This window comes from Myotis daubentonii, chromosome 2 (assembly GCF_963259705.1).
Source record: "Myotis daubentonii chromosome 2, mMyoDau2.1, whole genome shotgun sequence".
Classification (NCBI taxonomy): domain Eukaryota; kingdom Metazoa; phylum Chordata; class Mammalia; order Chiroptera; family Vespertilionidae; genus Myotis; species Myotis daubentonii.
In genome coordinates, this window is record NC_081841.1 from 42,334,577 (window position 1) to 42,349,103 (window position 14,527).

Here is a 14,527-nt window from a genome sequence, read left to right on the forward strand (position 1 = left end):
GAGCCATACGGATGATGTGGAAGTGGGTGAAAAGACACAGATAAGGAGAACGTATTCTAACGCACTTGTCTGGCAGGAAGTGCTTATTCTAATCTAGGAAATGTGTTGTTGACAAATCTAAGAAAAACACAGATATTCCTACAGGATATGTTGTGTGTCCATTTGCCCAGGGCATTAAATTTTTACAAGAGTCTTAAGATACATTCTTATCTAATCTTCATAAAAAATACTGTGCAATACAGCAATAACACCATTGCCATGTTACAGATGAGGAATGGGGCTCAGAGAGGCCCTTGCCCTAGTGCCACTTACAAGATAAATGAAAGTTTAGATTTGAAATGACCTGATTCTAAAATGTGTACCTTTCTGTTACCCAACTGTTGTTCCCCTAAAACTGGTGGACTTACTGGCTTTTTGACTTTGAGAAAGTCATTCGGATCCTCTATGCATCTCTGTCTTCATCTGTATAATGGGGATGAAAATCATACTTCACAGAGGTGCTGAGTTAGTTTTAGAAAGTTATATTTTTTTCTAGAAAATGGTCCATTTTATCTGTTTTCAAATACATTGGACAACATTATTAATAGTATTCTCTTATTATTTTTAAAATCTTTACTATCTGACCTTACATCAGCAGTTCTCAACCTGTGGGTCTCGACCCCTTTGGGGGTCGAACAACCCTTTCACAGGGGTTGCCTAAGACCATCGGAAAACACATATATAATTACATATTGTTTTTGTGATTAATCACTATGCTTTAATTATGTTCAATTTGTAACAATAAAAATACATCCTGCATATCAGATATTTATATTACGATTCATAACAGTAGCACAATGACAGTTATGAAGTAGCAACGAAAATAATTTTATGGTTGGGGGTCACCACAACATGAGGAACTGTATTAAAGGGTCGCGGCATTGGGAAGGTTGAGAACCACTGCCTTACATGCTTTTCTTCCATTCTAAATACTGTTTATCTGTGCCTTCTCTCTCTCCTTAAAAGAGTACCATCTCCATTATATCGATCTTCTCTATGAAACAAATTTTGTTTTCTTGATTCTCTTTAGCATTTCTTTGCTCTGCATTATTTTTTCCTCGTTTTAATTTCCATTCTCTGCTTACTCTACAGGACAACTCAGATCTAGTTCTAACTGTGTGTGATTCTTTTCAGTTATTGATTTTAATGTTCTGTTTATTATGATTTCTTAACCCATTAAAGTTTCTTCCTAATTTCCCAACTAAACCTATATTTGCACAAACCTGTGTGGGATGCGTTCGGGACAGGCAGGGGTGCTGGGCAGAGCGGTTTTCCATCAGCTCACCGTGCGGTATCCTCTAGAAGTATGCCAGATGACTTTTAAATGGGCTTCCCTCTTTATTTTTAATTGTGGTAAAATACATAGAACAAAAAGTTTACCGTCCTAACTCACCATTTAAAAGTTTTAAGTGTACAGCTCAATAGGGTTAAGTATATTCACAATGATGAGCACGCAATCTCTGAAACTAATTTCATTTTGCAAAACAAACTCCATACCCATTAAACAACTCCCTACTGTCCCCTAACCCCGGCGCCCTTCTTTCCGTCTCTGTAAATCTGACTACTCTAGGCGCCTCATGTTAGTGGAGTCACAGGGTATCTGTCAGTTTGTAACTGGCTTATTTTACTTACCATTTTATCTCCAAGGTTCCCCGATGGGGTAGTATGTGTGCCAGAATTTATCTCCTTTAAGTCCGAAAATGTCATTATATGTAACACCACATTTTGCTTATCCATTCATCCACTGAGTAACACTAGGGGTGCTTCTAGCTTTCGGCTATTGTCAATAGTGTTGCTGTGAACATGGGTATTCAAATGTCTCTTTAAAACCTTGTTTTTCATTCTTGTGGATATTCACCCAGAAATGGAATTGTTGGGTGATATGTAATCCAATTGTAAAATTTTATGAAACTGCCATCCTGTTTACTGTAGTGGCTGCACCATTTTATAATCCCATCAACAGTATACAGACTTTTTAATTTGTCTACATCCTCCATCATTGCCATTTTATTTTATTTTTTGTGACAGCAGCCATCCTAATGGGTACGAGATGTTATCTCATTGTAGTTTCAATTTGCATTTCCCTAATGATTAGCAATGTTGAGCAGTTTTATATGTGCTTGTTGACCATTTGTATATCTTCTTTGGAGAGTTAAATTATTTTTTAAAAATTTACTGAAATGAAACAACATAGATATAATTGATTACATGGGCAAATGGTTTTCATTATGTTAAAACAATTCAGTTTATAAAAATCATCAGATCATTTCCATCATAAATGAATGGTATTACCATTCCACCTGGTGTCTTTCCAGGAAACAGTTACACATCAGGCCATGTGACTATGAACTGCCTTAATACTTGACCCTGAAATATCTATAAATCACATATTTCAGATGTAAATCCAAGGTAATGGTAGATTTTTCCCTGAGAATTCCATTCTAGGTACTTGCAAAAAACCCATCAACCAACTAATAAACGAAAATATAGTATATGCTATTTAACTACAAATGGATAGTCTATCTTAGAATTTTTTCATAGTAAACATATCCTACCTTTTTATTTTCTTTCTAGCACAGACAACATATTTTTTTTTTTTTTTAGAAAAGAGTTTGAGATTTTTCTAAGACGATTCTATAAACAAAAGTTCTTTATATACTGCATTTAGTTCTTTGTATTTTTCCTTCTTACGTATTATCTGTGCCTCACTTTTCACTAGTAGTGTGTGCAGTCAAGGAATACTAGTTCAAAATATAAATAAAATGCTAAGGAGACATTGAAACAAAACAATATGTATTTCTATTAAAGCGTTATATACTTTGTTATTTGCAAAAAATAACAACAAAACCTCTATTTTAAAGCCTCTGACAGCCAGACCTTCTGAGAGTAAGAGAAATGTCTAATTTTAGTGTTTCCTTTCCTTTCATTAGTCAACATTTCTCTATGTTTAGAAGTGAATTCTATGAAATATAGGAAACTACATGCACAGATTTCATAATATGGTTGGAATTCTAGACTAGTAACTTTCAGTTTTTTTCTACTGAAAAAGAATCATAGGGTTAAAATTATAAACTATTACACCCAGAAATATTCACTCAATCAACTCCCTAATGAAGCTTGGCTGATGCAAATTATACGCTGAGTGTTTCTAAAAGGAGCTCTTCTAAAGCTTTGATTTTAAGTAATAATTGAATTTTTTAAATATATTTCTTTGTAATTAGTGTATTTAAAATTTGGTCTGGATTTTCATTCACTGCCATGTAATTCACTTCTACTTCTTGGAGTGCTTCTCTTACAAAACAATTAATGGTAACAGTATAATCATTAATAATGACACCTTGTACTTTATAGCTCCTAGGAGATACAAGTACTTCATTACAGATTTCATTACCTTCACCAGTACTATGAAGCAGATAGGATGAGAACATACTATTCTCTTTACTGCAATTTAAAACACAAAATAGGTTAAAGCCATGTTGAAGAATATTTATATGCTTTCTATGACCATGGATGTGAATATTAGTTCATTAATGTGGGGATTATTTGTTATATACAAACATTTCATTTATTTGCCTACTACAAACCAATGTGACCTGTCAAAAAGAAATATTTAGCTTGGCCTGTGTTGCTCAGTGGTTTAGCATTGACCCAAGAACTGAGGTCATAGTTTGATTCCTGGTCAAGGCTCTTGCCTGAGTTGCGAGCTTGATCCCCAGTAGGGGGCGTATAGGAGACAGCCGATCGATGATTCTCTCTCATCACTGATGTTTGTATCTCTCTCTCCATTTATCTTACTCTCTCTGAAATCAATAAAAACATATTTTTTAAAAAAAGCAAGAAAAAGATTTATATCTTCCCAGACTGGTTACATGCCAGTGACCACCAACTTTTATCCTAATTTTGCTAAATTTCATTAAACTCCAGGAAAGTTCTCTAAGATAATAAGAGTTCTGTTAAAGAATTTAAAGTGACATTAATTCATTTTGATTTGACAATCTTCTGTCTTTCACTTAAGTTTGGGAGTCTGAAAATTATTGGTGTAGTTAAAAAATATGCAATGGGAAAAACTGCCCTGACAACATACAGGATCCCCTGCCTCAAGGTCCAAACTCTGACTGAGCAGGGCAGAGGTGGGTCTGGGATCCGGGTTCCTGATGTCCAGGTGGGAGTGCTTTCCACTCCAAGTCTGCGAAACATACTGCTGCAATGTTTTACACCCACGCTCATGAGTATACAGGGTGTCCCCAAAAATGTACACATCCTTTATCAGCTAACTCAATTTTCACTCCTTTTCAGGTTTAACTGAGTTGAAATAATGGATGAAGCCAAACTAAGCTTTGAACACAGTAAATTTATCCCAAAGTGCCACTAAGCTTTATTTTTTGTGTGGGGACAAATAATAGAAAAAGTTTACAGTACAAAACCACAACAGATGGCGAATTGAGGGCACACAAACACCAAATGCAATGATTCTTGATGTTTGCCATTCCATGGCTTCATGTTATCAGCAGTGCCTGGACCAGAATGGTCATCAGTTTGAAACGGGCATTGACAAAAAAAGTATTGATTTCTGCAAATTCTTTTAAATTTTGAAAATGAACTGTATGCTAAACACTGACTTTATAATCATTTAGTGTGTGTACATTTTTGGGGGACACTCTGTAGTTATAAAGATCAGTTTGAAAGACCGTTAAAAAAAAAAAGACCTGCTTAACAGAAATGCAGTTCTCGAAGGTAAGTGTAGTAACTCTGGTCTCCTTGTGAAATTCTCTGTGTATTCTCACAGTATACCGTGAGTGACATACCTGCCCCAGGCTGCCTCACTTGTAGATGCTTTATTAACTGGAACACAGGAGGAGTCAATGATGGTGGATTTGTTCATCTTGTAGCAGAATCCGCAATCTGGGTCCAACATACACTCATTACAGTAACTGTAAAATGAAAAGAGTTACACTCGTGTTAGCAGAGACAACTGGTGCTCCCCCGCATTTTCCACTCTACTCTGCTGTAAGCGTGGGTCCATTCAGACTGGTTTTGGTGACGTGGCACGTGATGAGGACGGTGAGAGCTGGAAGGCCTCTCCCATCTCCCCACACCTCCTGCAGCACCTTCGGAACCTACTTTGAGATGGAAGAGGCTTGGATCTGAGACACTGGATGTAGAAGAACCTGTCAACCTGCAGCAAATACTAGTAAACCACGCTTTTCTAAGCCACTGAGATTTGTTACCGAAGTATGGACTGGCCCATCCTGATCCAGGCCAACTGGTTCCAAATTATACTAAAGCATTTATTTCTCTTGTTTCCATCATGTAACTCATCCTTTTTAAATGGAAAATATGTTTTTCCAATATACATTCTGAAGTAGAAAAAGTCAAAGAATAAAATAAATTGTAACTAAAGAAAAAAAATTAAGATACAAAAACACTGCCATCCAAATAATAATCATTGTTAATCTTGGTGGACACATGTACTTTTAACAAATATAGAGTGTCAGTTATGGACTATAATTAATTTAAGAGAAGTTAGGGTAGCCTGGCTGGTGTTGCTCAGTGGTTGAGCACTGACTTATGAACCAGGAGGTGACGGTTCAATTCCTGGTGAGGGCACATGCCCAGGTTGTGGGCTCAATCCCCAGTAGGGGGCATGTAGGAGGCAGCCGATCAATGATTCTTTCTCATCCTTGATGTTTCTCTCTCTCTCCTTCTCCCTTCCTCTCTGAAATCAATAAAAATACATTTTAAAAAAGAAGAAGCTAGTATAGAAAAAAAAAGGCTAACTCTTCTCTAGATAAATCACATCTATTGGTTGGATCACAGAGCCATAACCAATTAATCACTTTTCACCTAACAGCAGTATCCTAACTACATGAAAATTCTATCCAGGGGAGATGCTTGAGAGGGCAGGGTGTTCCAGCCTAAGCCTACCACGGTGTGCTTGGAGAATGAGTTTTCTTGCTGTCGCACTCATCTGTCAGACAACTCTGGCGCCTCAGACATGGCAGGCACACGCAAGGCACTGGAGATATGAAATAGACGAAGTCCTTGCTCCTGGGTGCACGACAGGCGAGGATGAGAAACAGTATCCACGTAAAGCAGGCAGTGCGAGAGAACTCATTTATGCACGGCTCCAAGGACAGCAGCGTGATCATTCACCTGGGAGCCCTGGGGGGGACTTCAGAGGTGATGTTTGAATTGGATCATAAGAAAAATTTATGAGGTAAAGGGAAGAGCACTTCAGAGACCTGCTTATTTTACAACTAGAGATCAGTCAGTACAGACTTCTAAATATCTCCTGCGGACAAGTAATCATACAAGAGTGTGGGGGAGAAACAGGGTAAGAACTACTCTTAAGTTGTCCGGAAAAGATGTGAATCCTGACTCAAAAGACTGCTTTGATTCATTTAGCTAAATGGATAAATCCTGGCATTGCTTTAAAATGAGATGATCATAATTTCAGCCTCTTTCTGTGAACTTCTCCTTTGCAGATAGCCATTCCTATGTTTATATGTGACTTCAGCCCGATCCTAAAAGCAAAAAGGAGGCCTTTCAAAAGCCCCCGAAAGGTCAATGTGCGTTAGAGAGGCGATACAGCACTGTGAACATGAGACAGTCCACCTCCGGGTGAGCAAAAGCAGCAAAGCGATAGAAGGCATTCCCGGCTGAGCTTTTGGCTTTGAGAAGTACACCAGGCTCATCTGGAAGGAAGATACTTCTTACGAGCCTGTTGTTTGTTTATTCTGCCCACAGGACGCGGACTCTAACAACCCCGATTCTTCCGATGGCTTTAACGGTACTATTGGAGAAAGGTCAACTCAAACATTTGTAGAGAAATGACTCTACTTTATTTCTTTAAAAACCAGTGATTCCCATAAAAGGCCAGAAAACTCAAGGATAAAAGCTGACAGTTCCCAAGAACCTACCACATACACGGGTCAGACAGATGGGGTGTTATCCATAATGCTTTCCTCCTCCATCACTCTTTCAAGCATCCAACCCTGACCACACCTCCCTTCCCCAGCCTGTCTAGTAAATAATCCCTGCTCTGTCGCCATCCTTCGTTCAACAAATACAAATATTTTACACTCCCTATGTGCCGGGCACGACTGCAGGGGCTGGGACACATTTGTGAACGAAGCAGACCCCCCGCGCTAGCGGAGCCCATTTGTATTAGCCCTCCCGGTGACCTCCAGTTAACTGGCCCCTCTACTTGCTCCCTATTCACTCACTAGCTTGTTCCTTTCTTTAGTTCCATCCTATCGAGCTTGTCGACCATGGCCCATCATTTCAGCCTCCTAACTTTCGCTGGCCATTTATCTCTCTATCACAGCTCTCTAGCCCGAATGCAACAGTCGCCTTTCGGTGCCTTCACCCGCACGCCCAGATGCAGCTGAAGAATCTCACAACAGGCAGGTCAGTAGTTCCTTGTCTTACTTCACAGTGAAAACTGAAGGGACTGAATTTTCTCAACTTTCAACTCAGACATGAACAAAGATCATTTACAGTCACCTCTTTTCCTCCAGGCTCCGACCAGGGTATTCAAGGATCATCCCTCTGGGCCTCACCAGGACCAATGCCTCGTCCCACTGGTTATCTTCTCTCTCTACTTTCAAACCCCTCCCAGGACTTACCCCGGAGTTTACGTGTGGGCTCAAGCCTTTCCCATATTAGAAAAGTGTGAAAAACTGCCTTTCCTACTACTCCACACTATCCCTCCACACTCGTTCATAGGGGCCGCTCGGTGAAGAGGTCATATATTAAAAAGTGTTCACATCCTTGGCAATTCAGGGAGTGGACCACTGTTTGGGAAGTGGTGTGCCAACCCTTATCTCTGACCTAGAATTGTGTGTGTGTGTTTTTCATCATATAGAGGATTTTATGGCAAAATTCTCCCAAATGTATCAACATTTCTAACTTCGACTTGACATTTAGAAGGTTAACACAAAACTTTAAATATCCTGAGTAATCTGCTAATTGACCTTTTACAGAGAGCACCTATCATAACTGTGGCTTTAACAAATGACATTAAAGAAAGGAAAACTTCTAGAAGTGGCTATTTTTTATTCATGATTTGCTCTTTAAGGCTCTCTTGAACATGACCTAATGAATTTATGTAAGGTTTGCTAAATATAAAGCTGAGGATTTAAATATATTGGTGCCAAATCAATGTTCGTAAGAATGCTCGAGGCACAGATGAAAACTTTTTTTGAGAAAAGCAGACTCGCGTTATTTACCTCCTTTTATTCTCCTTCCATGGGAGGATTTGGGGTGAGTCCCCATTTCTGGACATCGAGTTTTCCACCCATGATCCTGGGGAAACCACCCGGGTGCCAGATGCTGCATGAAGGGAGTGACAGAAAGGCAGGTACCCAAGCTCTGAATTCACACAAACACTAACTGTGTGAAGCATATTATAACATTGTGACATCTTACAAATACTACTCTTCCTTCAAGGGCAGAAATGATTGGTGAGCCCTGTTGTAAGAAACTCTAAATTTACAACAGAAATTAAGAAGGTATTTACAAAAGCACTATGCTTTATAAAAGGAATTGCTGAAAGAATTATATAAAATGGGGATTCCACCCTATTAATACAAAAAACTTTACATTTCAAATTTATCAATATGTAGAGCAGGGATGAGATGGCCCTCCTCCTTGCTCTGCGCACAGCTCTACTGTAAAGGTTACAGTGTTCTTTACTGACTGGCTAGCAAAACAGACTGCGAGGACCCGAGAGAAAAGGCATGCGTACCAGCTCCCTCTCTGCAGCACCCATGGTGGCCAGATCCCCCAGGACAAGTTTATCACAGAAGCACAGTACAACAGTCCTATAATTCAAGGCATTACTATAGGCTCATTAGCGTGTTTTATTGCCCTTTTAAGGAGAATAATTTTGGGGGTTGGTGGGGTGAATAGCTGAATCATTTTTAGGATGAAATAAAAAGAAGGTAAAACTCAGTGTCAGAGGGTCCTTGAGATTGAGCGAGGGTGTTAAATTGCCAGAGGCTAAAGCTGCCATTTGTAAACATTCCATCCACAACCCAAATGGAACTGCTCAGTAATTTTGATAAGTCACTTTCAGAAACGCCAGCTGCACTGGCCAATTCCTTAAGGCCCAGACAAAAGCACCCCAGAAGGAGAGGGCCCTCTCCTAAACCACTTCCTGCAGAATCTCATAGTACAAGGACATTACAATATTCGGAGAGAATCTGTGGCAAATAACTGTGCCCCGATCTACAATACTGTTCTCGGATGTGGACACTTCCCTTGGGGAGATTATATAGCCAACGCTGCTGCCCTTCTATGAGATGAAACTGCTGGGGGAACTGAATGCACAGCATCTAGAACAGGGGTGGGCAAACTTTTTGACTCGAGGGCCACAATGGGTTCTTAAATTGGACTGGAGCGCCGGAACAAAAGCATGGATGGAGTGTTTGTGTGAACTAATATAAATTCAAAGTAAACATCATTACATAAAAGGGTACAGTCTTTTTTTTTTTTTTTTTTTTTTTTTAGTTTTATTCATTTCAAACCGGCCGGATCCGGTCCGCGGGCCGTAGTTTGCCCACGGCTGAATTCTAGAAACTCCAATGCAGCGGTTCTCAACTTGTGGGTAACGACCCCTTTGGGGGTCGAATGACCCTTTCACAAGGGTCGCCTAAGACCATCGGAAAACACATATATAATTCATATTGTTTTTGTGGTTAATCACTATGCTTTAATTATGTTCAATTTGTAACAATGAAAATACATCCTGCATATCAGATATTTATATTACGATTCATAACAGTAGCAAAATTACAGTTGTGAAGTAGCAACGAAAATAATTTTATGGTTGGGGGTCACCACAACATGAGGAACTGTATTAAAGGGTCATGGCATTAGGAAGGTTGAGAACCACTGCTCTAATAGGAGACGTGAAAATACCTAATCCAGACGGTAACTACAATTAGAACCAAGCCAACTTGCTAGCTGAAGGGAGGGAAGATTTAACTTTTCAATCTCCATCTTTTCTTTTTTAAAAGAGAGAAAAACAAGTATTTCATATAAAGAAAAAGAACTGGTTCAAGAACTTTAAAATGCTTCCAATTAAAGTAAAAGAGAAAACAAAAGGCAGCTTAGTGTCTAAGGCAGAGGAGGGAGGGCCTATTTTCGTTTAATCAACCGTTTACATGTTTCACATGGCACCCAGGACCTCAAGCGAATGTGCCTTCTTCCTTCTCCTGAGAAAATCCTTTAAGCATTGATTTGGGTTAATTCAGAACCTTTTTAATCTCTACTCTGTGAAGTCGAGTATGAACTCAGCTCTCTAGAAAGCGGTCCACTTGTTTTTAAGTGTGTCTCATTAAATCTAATGACATGGAGCATTATGAACAGTGTGTGGCCTTTAAAGTGCCTGTCTCTGGTGTGGCCTGAATTTCAGAAAATCAATGGTGGCCAGTGCAGGTCAGGATGATCTGGGCAGCGGAGCGGTGAGGCATGACTTGCTTCAGGAAATCAGAGCCTCCGCTTTATAGAACGTGGCCACAGGTTCACATTCATTCTCTGGGGGTAACTGTTCACTCACACATTCCTTCTGCATCAATGTAACACCCTACTTTGGGCAATGATGTCACTGTTTCCTGTGACAGCTCTTCCAAACCCCCGTCTTTACTTCCCCCTCCTCGCTCCTGACTGTCCCTGCTGCTTGCAGCGGGTGACTTGGAATCCAATTTACCAGAGGACACCCTTCCTGGGGGACGGCCTGCCTTGCCTGTTCCGTCTATGGACCCGATCTCTACATGAGCACTGCAAAGAACACTGAACCACCTGCCCTCTTTCTCAGCCAGAGTGCAGGCGGCAGGTGACTCCCTCTCCCCACCTGGACTGTGTAAATAGAGAACTCGTGATAATGAAAAACAAAAACAGACAAAATTCTGGGGGACTGAAGTGGTTGGAAATTAAAAAGTAGGGGATCACCCGGCCAGCATGGCTCAGTGGCTGAGCGTCAACCTATGAACCAGAAGGTTCCAGTTTGATTACCAGTCAGGGCACATGCCCGGGTTGCTGGCTCAATCCCCAATGTGGGGAGTGTAGGAGGCAGCCGATCAATGATTCTCTCTCATCATTGATGTTTCTATCTCTCCCTTTTTTATGAAATCAATAAAATATATATATTTTTAAAAAGCGGAGGATCTATTGGCTCTAATTTCAGGAAGTCATGCCCATCCATTCGCTGGAAGCTGCCCTCACAGAGACTGCCGGATCTTCTCCTTGTGAACTCTGGGCACTCTTCTTTCTTAATCTTAACTTATCGTTCTGTGATGAAATTCCCTAAAATGTTTTCCTCTCTGCTGAGATCTTCTCATCCCTTGTCACTACTCCCTTTACGATCCCTCCACCGCTCAGACTGCCGCATCTTAGTGTTATCTTTCTCCGCTTGGTTCTTTCTCCTTTGGTTCTGTTCTTGGCAATCTTTCATTACTCTGTACACTTTTATGGGAAACACTGACCTCACATGACCCTTACTATCATCAATACACTGAGACTGTGTGACCTGTTTCTCCAGTTTGTTACTCTTCCATAAGGGCCAGACCCCTATTTCCAGCGGCCCCATTTTCTGGATGTTTCACCAGTACCTCATACTCCACACAGCTCAAGCTCAATCTTTGGCTTTCCTGTCAAACCTGCTGTTCTTTTGTGTCTCACAATTTGAAGACCTGAGCATGTGCGATCACTCACATTTAAATAGCACAACAGCAGCAAGTCTATCTCAAAGTATGGGTAGCTCCTCTACTCAATATTCTTTTCCTTTTTTTTCACCTGAACTCTGACTTGAACTTGCCACCTCTTACCTGAACTCTCCCAACAGTCTTCTGACGAGTCCTCCTGCTTCTAGACTCCCTCCCCTCCATCCTCTACATTTCCTTAAATCTAACATATCGGACCTCTCTCCCATTTAAATCCTGCAATAGTGTTCCATGGCTTGCAGGGTGAAGACCTGACTTCTTAAGACACAATCTAGCCCCCTTTCATCTTGTCCATCGTTTCTTGCCATTTCTTCCCAGGTGCCATGGGCTCCAGCCAGGCCATACAAACCACAGGATTCAGCATATGACCTGCTTTGATGTTTCCCCTCCTATTGCTTACTCGGGATTATTATTTCCCACCTTTGTATCCCCACACACTTGCTTCAAGACTCATATATGACATCAGCTCCTCCATGAAACCTCCTTACCCCAGCACAAGTATATGCATTACTAGTCCATCTTTTATTCCCAGTGATTTCCATGTTGCCTGAGATATGTGTTCAGTATATACCAGCTGCATAAGTAAAGAGATGAACATCAGTTACATAGATAGCAGGTTTGGTAGTTCTTTTTATTGTTCCACTGATGTTCCCCACATCTTGGTCCAATTAGATCAAAGAATTGAGGCTTGAATTAAACTGTGAATTGTTCCACAGAATTCATGGCTTTCCGATCAAACCCATATACAACTGTCTGAAGCCATCTGGAACACAGTCATATTTCTCATCTCTTCCCCTTAGAAACTGAGGCTAAAAATATAATGGATTCCTGAGTTGGAGGCAAAAAATAATTCATGGCAGTGAGGCAGGCACATTAAAAGCAATCATAGGCTTTTGCTCTTTGGCACTATTACATAGGGCACATTTAGCCTATTTGTCAGAATAGGTTTCTTTTTTTTTAAATTTACTGGTATTTTAGGTTCTAATTTCTAGTAACTCTAATCCTTTTTTTTATAAATTCTTAGATTCTCTAAAGGGGAGAGAGAATAGAGCTCTCTCTGCCAAGCCTGTCACCATCAGTAAGGCTAAGTGTTTTCATATTATACTACATGGACCTTTGATCAACACTATTAAAAACAAAACCGCAATTCCAACTTGCTAATACAGGATGACATGTACATGCATATGTTGATATATGTAGATATGTGTATTTAGGCAAGTAAGTGTGTGTATTATAGACATACACACATTTATATACAATCTTTTCAGTTAAATAATTGAGAGTAAAATCAGATTTATAATACAATTTGGTAATCAAAAAACATAGGTACCCAAATACAAAACAATTAGTATGCAACATGCCACCTTCCAAGAAAAACAACAAGAGTAATTAATCTTCTTCAGTGGTAGTATACATTATTCATTAATGAAGAGACAGGAAATAAATATTAGAATTGGAATTTTTAGGTTTACCAATAGACCAAATCCATCAGTACTTGTAGATATGAAGAGGATTTTGGAGGGTGGGTTTTACCACAAGCCTCACTGTTGACATATAATTTTTTAAAAATATATTTTTATTGGTATCAGAGAAGAAGGGAGAGGGAGAGAGAGATAGAAACATCAATGATGAGAGAGAATCATTGATGGGCTGCCTCCTGCACGCCTCCTACTGGGGATAGAGCCCGCCATCTGGGCATTTTCCTTGACCAGGAATCGAACTGTGATTTCCTGGTTTATAGGTCAACCACTCAGCCACACCAACTGGGCAACAATTTATATGTAAGTCACAGATCTTTACCAAAAATAATAATAAATAAAAATGCATGAACATAGTTTTGTTTGGGGCTCATCATCACCATCAGAAAACTCTTTTATATAAGCCTTATTTTATGTCTCTGTGACTGTACTTGTATAAACACCAACGTGTCCCTAAAAACCTGTGTAACACACACTCCTGCAATATGCATCTAGCTAATCACATTACCTGATAGGAGTGGCCAATTTCTGTATGGTGCTCCTAACACATATTGAGAACTTTCTGATATGCCAAGACACAGGGTAGGCAGACAGTTTGGATCACATTAACAATAAGGTTTAACTTGAGCACTGCACTGAGGGACACTTCCTTTGTTTAACAGCATTGAACTTTTAAAATATAACAGTACATTTTTTAAAAGTGAGGAGCTCATAAATATCTTTCCATACATAGAAATGATAGCCACAAATACTGTATTTGCTGTTCTGAAATTTTTCAGAATTAGAAAATAAACGTTTAAAAGCAATTCAGGGTATCCGTTTCAGAAGAGATAACCTTTATGTTTAACATATAAAATATAAACACACCATCAAGAAAGCAAGGTATCTGTCACTGAAGCCATTTGTTTTCAGTATCCACAAAGACCAAACTCTCGTAAACACATCTGGATCCTAAGTCATGCACTTGGATTTCAATGCTCCTTCAAGTGGACGAAGAGAGGCAAGTGAGGTATGAATGCAGCTCTGGGTTCGAGTCTTTCATGGACTTCGGAAATTAAATTCATTCATCATTTGACAGGATAAAACAAAGGCGAGGAAGTGAGGAAGGAAAATTTTACTTATTTTCTTAAGTAGTTAATTTTTCCTTGAAAAATTATGGGGATTCTGCCTCCACCAAAATATGCTTTAAAAAATTCTGCTAGCCAGAACAACTGAATGAAAAGACTGTGTTGGATTTTAATATGCACTCACCTAAATCCATGACTTTTAAGACCAAAAAGAAAT

The 14,527-nt window shown here is 39.6% G+C and overlaps 1 protein-coding gene across 1 annotated transcript in view; it reads right to left on the minus strand.

The window, feature by feature from the left end:
• Nucleotides 1-14,527, minus strand: part of SLC2A13 (solute carrier family 2 member 13) — a 293,193-nt gene that overhangs the window by 48,915 nt on the left and 229,751 nt on the right. The window contains exon 7 of the mRNA XM_059682573.1: nt 4,845-4,970. Coding sequence (XP_059538556.1) covers nt 4,845-4,970 — 126 coding nt within the window. The remainder of the gene's footprint in view (nt 1-4,844; nt 4,971-14,527) is intronic.